At 49.4% G+C, this 9,202-nt stretch overlaps 1 protein-coding gene across 1 annotated transcript in view; it reads right to left on the reverse strand.

The window, feature by feature from the left end:
* The window catches only part of LOC108544886 (FYVE, RhoGEF and PH domain-containing protein 5-like), a 111,314-nt gene extending 104,355 nt beyond the window's left edge, over positions 1-6,959 (reverse strand). Inside the window, 9 exon segments of the mRNA XM_017896297.1 lie at positions 4,057-4,198; positions 4,201-4,582; positions 4,746-5,179; positions 5,182-5,272; positions 5,274-5,409; positions 5,569-5,660; positions 5,723-5,946; positions 5,949-6,359; positions 6,362-6,959. Coding sequence (XP_017751786.1) covers positions 4,057-4,198; positions 4,201-4,582; positions 4,746-5,179; positions 5,182-5,272; positions 5,274-5,409; positions 5,569-5,660; positions 5,723-5,946; positions 5,949-6,359; positions 6,362-6,959 — 2,510 coding nt within the window.
* Positions 6,960-9,202: the final 2,243 nt, after the last annotated feature.

A 9,202-nucleotide genomic window follows, 5' to 3' on the forward strand; every position in this document is an offset into this window, starting at 1 on the left:
TATGATGGAATACTATGCAGCCATAAAAAGAAAGGAATTGACAGCATTTGCAATGACCTGGATGAGACTGGAGACTATCATTCTAAGTGAAGTAACTCAGGAATGGAAAACCAAGCATCATACATTCTCACTGATATGTGGGAGCTAAGCTATGAGGATGCAAAGGCATAAGAATGATACAACGGACTTTGGAGACTTGGGGAAAGAGTGGGAGGGGGCGGGGGATAAAAGACTACAAATCTGGTGCAGTGTATACTGCTCAGGTGATAGGTGCACCAAAATCACAAATCATCACCGAAGAACTTAGGTAATCAAGTACCACCTGTGCCCCAATAACTTATGGAAAGATTAAAAAAAAACTATGACAAGAAACATCAGAAACCTGACTGTATTTATTACCTGTAGCCTTATTAAGAGTTCAAGTGACCCCAAAGGGAAATCTGCAGCTCAGCGCTTTTAAAATAATGTAGGAAAGGCCTTTCTTAACTATAGACCTCCTAATAAACATAAATACTTTCAGGCTACAAAATTATGTAATCAACTTAGGATAAGTGCAAAAAGCACTCCTTAAATATGGAAATCAAAGACTCCCTTCCCCTACTAAGGAAGAGAATTTTGTTACAACCAGCTGGGAGATTAGGTCCTATTCAAAACATGAAAGAAAGGATCCCCAGCAGATCAACTTTCCCCAAAATGTAAGGGACCTTATCAAGTTCTCCTAAGTACCCCAACTGCAGTTAAACTTCTGAAAACAAACAGCTGGGGCCACCTATCTCAAATTAAACCTGTCTCTCATAAAAAGTCTCACAGGCCGACGGAACACGGAAGACTAATCACATTTATTCCTGTAAGCCAATCAGTGACCTCCAACTCCTGTTCAAAAAAAATACAAGAGGAGGGTAACATAAATATATGGATTGGCATTCTACTTTTGGGTGTAAGTTGGAATCATGCAGAGAGTATTTTATTTACGGAGTATTTTATTTACTGTGTGGGCACAGACTTTAGCCTCTCTACAAAATCAAACTGTCGGGTATGTGGGAAATTGCTCCTTTTCTCCATTTCCAGGTGGCCCTGGCATATTCAACTGGCCAACTTAAGTTTATGGGGATTTTATTATGATTGGACATTATAAACATAGCCCCTCTTTTCCCATGTATCATAGCCACACGGGCCTTAGCCCCTTCCCCTCCTATGAAGAAACAAAACAGCATCCTTCTAATCTAATTAAAGAACAGCTAAATTCCACCCCAACTTTAGGTTATGCTATACATAATGAACTTGGGCAAATGACAGCTATTCAAGTGCAGGCATCAGGCAAAGCACCTATATGTTTTAAAAGGCACAGCAGTCACCACCAAACTGGAACCCATAATATGGGATGGCTGTCACCTGTAATCAGATCCTTCTTTTAACAGATCAAATGTGGATGGGATGGCAAGACAATTTCCTAAAAATAAGTGCCTACCCTTCTCCTTGGGATGGTTATGGGCTTGCAGAACTCATGGCTGGCCATATTTACCTTATAACTGGACTAAAAGGTATACATGGGGTCATCCTTATCTCCAGAGATCTATCCTCACCAAATTGGACTGTCTCCCATCTAACTGGGAAATTGTGAAAGCTCACCATAGGCAACAAAACGGTTCTATTCGAAGGCTGTATTTTCCCCACAGGTAGCTACAATCAGTATCGAGTTACAAGGTGAAGCCTTAGTGAAGCACATGGCTGCAGTTTTCAGTAATACACCCTAGGCCCTTACCCTCCTGAGGAAACTTCTCCGATTAGGCAGGTAGTCTTACAAAACCATATGGCTTTGGACATTTTAACAGCAGCCCAAGGGGGGAACTGTGCTTTAATTAAAACCGAATGTTGTGTGTATGTTCCAGACTATTCACATAATATTACCCAGACTATAGAAGCTTTAGACACTCATATCTGTGCCATTAATGTGCTATCAGTCAACCCTTTATCAGCTTGGTTCCAACAACTGTCCAGTTCTTGGGACAGGACCCAGGCTGAATAGGGGTGATGATATTCCTGCCCCTGTTTAGTTTACTTGGAATAATTTTACATATTTTGCTTTGCTGTTGTGGTTGTACTCTTTGTGTAGAAATGCAAGACAAGCTCACTCAATGCTTTCTTAAATTAAACACTTACTGATCTGCCAGACATCACCTTTTGTCAGAACTCGGGAGTTATAAACAACCTTAACCATACCAACGCTGTCTAACTGAGCTTCTCTCTACCCTGAATGCAAGAGACCCTAATTTAGGCAGGAATATCATCGCCCCTATTCAGCCTGAACAAGTTACAGAAGACAGATCTTCGTCCCTCTGCAACCCCCAGGATTAAAGGTCCTTTTGTAAAGGGAAGGGGGAGATATGTCAGAGGCATTCAAACCAGAGCAACTCCATTTTGAGTGAGGGCTAGGAAAATGAGGCTTAGACTTGCTGGACTGCGTTCCCAAAAGGTTAGACATTCCTAGCCCCTAGATGTTTACAGTTAAGGGAACAAATTAATAATGTTTACTAAACAAACCCAGACTTGGGAGTGTCCAGATATTCTGATATCTGGCGAACAAAGGCATTCCTAATTTTGCTTTAAAAATAATAATATTAATTATTGCAAAATATACTAATTAAGAAAATTAATCCTTTATCACAAACCCTTGTAGCAGAGCGCATCTCCCGAGAATCTTTATCATATATATACACACACACATATATATACATATATACACATATATATGTATATATATACACACATATATACATGGTACAAGCATTGTACCTATGGTGGATGCATTCCTCCTCTTTTAGTAATGCCCTACTCTTTCTATGGAGTAGCTGTGCTTTCACTACTTTCTTAATAAAATTGCTTTTACTTGGCACTGTAGACTCACCCTAAATTCTTTCTTGCACAAGATCCAAGAAGTGTCTCTTGGGGTCTGGACTGGGACCCCTTTCCTGTAACAGCACCATTAGCTCTTTGTTTTTCTTTTTTTTGAAACTGAGTCTCGCTCTGTCACCCAGGCTGGAGTGCAGTGGTGCAGTGTTGGCTCACTGCAACCTTCGCCTCCCCGGTTCAAGCGATTCTTGTGCCTCAGCCTCCTGAGTAGCTGGGATTACAGGTGCCTGCCACCACGCCTGGCTAATTTTTGTATTTTTAGCAAAGACAGGGTTTCACCATGTTGGCCAGGCTAGTCTCGAACTCCTGAACTCAAATGATCCACCTGCCTCAGCCTCCCCAAGTGATGGGATTTCAGGGGTGAGCCACACCATTAGCTCCTTAAGCAATTCAAGTAAAATTTCTTTTCTAGTTCCGTATTGAGTACAGCATATATTTACTCAATAAAAAGTATCAATATCAATTTAGGCTATTTTCCTGATAGTGAAAGATATTTAGTTTGGCAAGATTCCAAAACTTTCTCTCTTGGTGACACTCTCAGAGCGGAGTCACAAAGCCATCTACCTAGGAGATATGAGAACTGTTCCCCAAATAATTTAAATAAAAATGCTCTCTTTGGGAGGCGGGTGGATCACCTGAGGTCAGGAGTTCGAGACCAGACGGGCCAACATGGTGAAACCCCTTGTCTACTAAAAATATAAAAATTAGTTGGGCATGGTGATGAGTACCTGTAATCCAAGCTACTCGGGAGGCTGAGGCAGGAGAATTGCTTGAACCCAGGAGACGGAGTTTGCAGTGAGCCGACACGGTATCACTGCACTCCAGCCTGGGTGACAAGAATGAGACTGTCTCAAAAAAAAAAAAAATACTCTTACGTGTACCATATTTGGCATTTTATACACTGCTTTTACATAGAATATCTACTCTGATATTCTTAAATATCTGCTGTGAGGTAGCATGAATCCTGTTTCATGGATGAAGTAACTAGGGCTCAGAGACGTAAAGCCACTCACTCACCCCAGGTCAATGCAGCTAGTGGGAAACAGAGCCTGAGGCTGGAAAGCAAGTCCATCTGTCCCCCACACCCATGCTGCCTTTTGAATAGTTACAGCTACCAAACAAGAAAGGAAATAGAATGTCAGGTACCTTTCTGCGTGCTGGCCCGTGCTCTGCTGTTTGCTCTCGAAGGCATTGAAGCTGCTCATGTCCACGTAGCCATCGTTTTCATTTGCTGTGGACAGGGATCTGCTCTGATCTTCAAACAGCTTCCTAAATATGCCAGCCCTGCAGGCCTCCGGGGCAGAATCTGGATATTCTCGTAGTCCGAGTTCATGGCTGGAATGTTCTCATAGTCTGAAGTGTCAGTGCTGGGGAAGGAGATAGATGGTGGCTTGGCCAGTGGCAAGGGCAGGAAGGGCGGCCGGGAGCGGTCTTCGAAGGACTCCACTCTGGACACCGTCCTGCTGAAGGGGACACCTTTCCTCTTGCCATCTCTATAAAAGATGAGGGAGGAGGGGGATTCAGAAGCCTGGAGCTTCCCAGTTCGAGACTTAAGCTGAGGGGAGTTACTGGAGTTTCTCTGGTCAACTTCCAGAATCCTGGAAGGCCCGTGGCAGCTGGATTCTGAAGAGGACCTGGAGGAAGACACCTTCACGTGCAATTTACTCTCCGTCTTTTTTTTTTTTTTTTTTTTTTTTTTTTTTTTCTGGCTAATTTTTGTATTTTTAGTAGAGACAGGGTTTCACTATGTTGGCCAGACTGCTCTCCAACTCCTGACATTACATGATCTTCTCGCCTCAGCTTCCGAAAGTGCTGGGATGACAGGCGTGAGCCACCATGCCTGGTCTCTCCATCTTCTTCTTAAACATCAGTGCCAGGAACTGCTTAAAGGATGACTTCTTCTTGCACTTGTCCGAGAAGTCGCTCTCGATAAGGAGCAAGGGAGAGCTCTTTGTGATGGGCTTAATGGTGATGCAGGACAGGTCAAAAGGAGGTGGGATGTTGACCATGGAAGAAGGCGTGGAGGTGCCGCTGGACAGAGGGTGGTTTCTCTGGGAGAAACTCCCAGACAGGACAGAGAGATGTTCCTCTTTCCTCTTTATCCTGTGGTCATCTAACCCTGATCCTCCTGGCTCCCAGTTCACAGAGATGGGAACAGGAATCTCTTGGCCTTCCATGGAAAACAACCGAGGGTATAAAGTGAAGGCCCTGGGCTTTGCTGGCAAGGCCCTACTGGCTTCCAGGGGCTTCCCTTCCAGTGACAAAAGCTATTTCCTGCCTCCTCTGCAGCACCTCTGATGCCAGGGGCTGAGGAACCTACCTCAGATCTGGTTTCTTTGGTGGCAGTTTCTGGGATGGTTTCTGGCCCCCTTCCCAAAGTGGGGCCAGGCCCTTGTGCCAATGTTCTTCCTGTCCACGGAGACCAGGCTACCGTCTGCTTCACAGTTCATTTCTTCTTTTGAGCCATAATAACCCAGGGCATCCAATGCAGCCTGCCCTCTTCCAGGGGCTGCCAGACTGGCAGGCCCCCTCCCATCACATAGGGGTTGGCCAGTGTGTCATCAACGACCTCCTCCTCCTCTTCCCCCTCCTCCTCCTGGGAGGCTTACTCCCATCACATAGAGGCTGGCCAGCGTGTCATCCATGGCCTCCTCCTACTCCTCCTCCTCCCCTCCTCCTCCTGGCAGGCCCACTCCCATCACATAGGGGTTGGCCAGCATGTCATCCAGGAAGACCTCCTCCTTCTCCTCCTTCTCCTCCTTCTCCTCCTCCCCCTCCCCTACTCCTCCCCTACCTTTTCCTTCGGCAGGACCACCACATCAGGGGCTGTAGGACCCTCTGCTGCTCCATCTTGCAGGGAGCCATGCTGGCCACACAAAGCCCCGACCACGGGGTCTTCCTCCGCACACAGCCCCAACTTTGGTGCCTGCTCTGATTCTAAGCCTTTCATTGACTCAGAAAGAGGAGAACAGCTCTCACTACAAAAAGAAGTGCTCTCGGTTGGGAAGAACTCGTAGGGGCTTCCTGTGAGAGAAAAAAGTTGTCCATGCAGTTGTTCTGGAAAAGGATGATCTGGCAGCTCTCCTCTGCAGGCTCATCCTGTGCGCAGTCCTCCAGGGTGGTGGCTGCCACTTTTTGGTTGGTTTCCTCCTCGTGGTCAGGAGGTTCACTGAAGTCAACCTGCTCCCCAACTGTGACACCTGTGGCTTCTTCCCATCCCTCCTCAAGAACCTCAGGGCTGTCTGTGGCCATCTCTGCCTCCTGGACCCCCATGGCCGGCTCCTTCTCAGGAGGCTCCTTGCTGGCTTCCTCAGCATCCTGTCCCATGTCCTCGGTGGGCCTGTCAGGACCCAAACCCTCATCTGCCCCTGCTGGGTCTGTGCTGGCACAGCCTTCCTCATCATACTCCTCTGCCTCCCGGGGGATGTTGGGGAGCTCATGCTCCTCTCATGGATGTGAGGCAGGAGGAGGTCGCTCTGGAAGACTGCCTCTATAGCCCAAGGCCCACCATCCTCCAGGCTGCACTCCCTGTGTGGCTGCACCAGTTTCTCTTCCTCCTCACTTCTAGATACCTGCTCCAGTGTCCCTAGCTTAGGGCCACAGCCCTCTCCTTGGTCCTCAGGAGCGAGGTCTGTGCCTTCCTCACCCTCCCTGCTCAGTGATACTGCAGCTAGGGCAGCAGTCACTGCGAAGTCCTCCCCAGCTCCTGTCCCCTCCAGGCCATATGCCTCACCTCCCTCCTCACACTCCTCTTCCTCTTCCCCAGAGGCCTCAGGAGACACCAGGGCTGCATTCCCTGCACTGCCCCCATCCTTGGGTTCATCCTCTCTCAGCAGAGCCCTGGGGACTACAATGTAATCCTCGTCAGTCTCTGACTCAGAGCACTTCGGGATGGACCGGGGCCCTTCATCAAGCCCCCTGTCTACACAGAGCAGCTGCCTGTTGCTGCATTTGTTCAAGCTGTCATTCAGGTACACACTGGCTCTCCACTCATTTGGGGCAGTCAGCCTGGTCTTGGGGGCAACGGGGGGCTTCGGACCCCTGAACATGGAATTTGGACTGTGAAGACTATCAGGCCTGGGTGAGGAAGGGAATCTGGGCACAGTCACTGGCGTCAGTGGACTGGTAGTCTTTGGCTTGGGAGCAACAGGTGGTTTTGGCAAATCTAGAGGACAAAAATAGAGAAAAGGAGAAAAAGCACGATTAACTTTATTTCCATTCAGAGTCTCCTACACACCACTTGCAGGTGATGCTGCAGATGGTTCCATCTGCCCATGTGAAGCCCACCTCCCGCGCTTTGTGTTAGGCTTATGCCCTCCACCAGGATCTTTAAAATCCCTTGATTTTCCACTAAAGATTCATTCTGCAAACAAGGTGAACAGACCTTTCTTCTACACACAGCCCAACTAATGAAAATCAACCACATGAAATCCTGTGCTCCTCAAATGAAGTGTCCGGGTCAGTGCATTCATTCATCCAGCAGCTACTGATAAACACTTTCTATGAGCCAGCGACCAGGAGAAAAGGCTGAACTTGCCCTCACCCTCCCTGCTGCCCTCATGGAGCTTACATTCCCCCCTTCTACAGCTACTCCATTGGGTACCCACTAGCTACACACATAGCACTGCAGAAGGCAAGGTCTCCTAGGATCAAGAGAAGACAGACTCTGCTGAGAACTCACTGTTAAGTTAGAATAACTGGAGGGTAGATCCGGGGACCCTTGGAATATTATGACTGAATAGCCACCATCTCATCCCTTCACAAATGACACACCAAAAGGTTTGAAACAGTGATGTGTGCTTCTGCTGGGGGTCATGTCTGGAATCTGCATGCTTCAGGACTGTGTCCAACCAAGCCTCAGTCAGGTGGGGCCCCTGAGAAGGGAGCAAGGCCTGTCTGTGGCATCTGAGAGTGGAAGGCAAGGGTTTGGGGACCCGATCAAGTCGCTTTTGAGAAAGGGACGTCTTTCTCCCTTGTAGGGGTACCCTCACTCTGTGGACAGCCATGAGAGTGGGATACGAGCTCACACGGCCAGGGCGCGGCCTCGCCAAGGTTGAGGGGGTCCCTGAGGCGGGGCGATTTGGCAGGGGTGGACCCCGATTCTCGGCGAGGGGGCCCCGGAGCCATGCATGCTTCGGCCAAGGCCGAGCAGCACCGGAAGATCGGGGAATCCTGGGAAGCTCGTCCCGGGCGTCCCCGGAGCTCCAACTTCGAGCGCCTGGCCCGGGCCCCGGCGCATGTGCCTTGGCGCCGCCAGAGGTCGCGGGGGCGGCGGCCGGGACAGCGCGCGGCCTCGCGTCCCCTCGGGTTCAGGGCTCCTTACCAGCACTCTGCACACTGGCCGTCGGGCCTTTGCCTGCGCCTCTGCCTGCGCCGCAGCCGCACTTCCGTTCCCTCCTAGACGTTTCCTCCGTCCCCAAAAGGAAGGACTTTGTTTTTGTTTTTGTTTTCCTGCTGAGTTAGGGATCCAAAGAACCAAGGATCGCGGCGTCCCTGCGCACATTTAAAGGGGCGGTGGCTGTGGGCACCGCAGGAGGCTCGTGAGGTTGGAGGGACCAGAACTCATCGAGTTGGACTTCTGGGATGTTCCTGGCTCCTTCGCCCAGCGGACCATCTATCCCTTTATTTTTAAGTCTGCGCTGAGCACGGAACAAGACAGCCCCAAATTCTTGCCTTCATGGAGCTTAGACGGGAGGAAGTCGCTGGAGACACCATTTCAAAGCGAGGGAGGGAAACCAGGGCAATGGAGCTCAGCAATGGCTCTCAGGTCGCCACGCATTCTTGGGGCCCTCCCCAGCCTCACTTAATCAGAAACCCCGTGTTTCATCAAACCCTCCAGGTTTGAGAACCACTGAAGTAGGGAATGGGTGGTCAAGGAAAGCCTCCCTGAGGAGGTGACATTGGTAAGGGAGATCCTTTTAATGAGGAGCCTTTCCTTATTCACTCAGCACACACCGCGCAGCCCCTCACAGGTACCTGCCTGGTGCTCGGCGACATAGATGACTCAGACTAAGCCTCCACCTCCCAGGAGTTCCCAGTCTGCTTATCCACACAGACACAGGCAGATAGTTCTGCTACCCCGAGGCTCGTGCTGGGATGGGAACGCACAGGTGCCTGTGGGAGCTCAGAGGAGGACCCCAGTGCGGAGGGTTCCACCAGAGGAGAGGCCTTCCCAGTAGGAGGAATTGCTGGGGCAAAGACTTCGCCGAGGTGGGACAAGGCCTGGCCTGCTGGAGGAGTGTCCAGAGGTGGTGCTGGAGGCGGATCTGATTTCTCTAGCTGTAAAATTAGG

This window comes from Rhinopithecus bieti, unplaced genomic scaffold, assembly GCF_001698545.2.
Source record: "Rhinopithecus bieti isolate Rb0 unplaced genomic scaffold, ASM169854v2 scaffold_26131, whole genome shotgun sequence".
Lineage (NCBI taxonomy): Eukaryota > Metazoa > Chordata > Mammalia > Primates > Cercopithecidae > Rhinopithecus > Rhinopithecus bieti.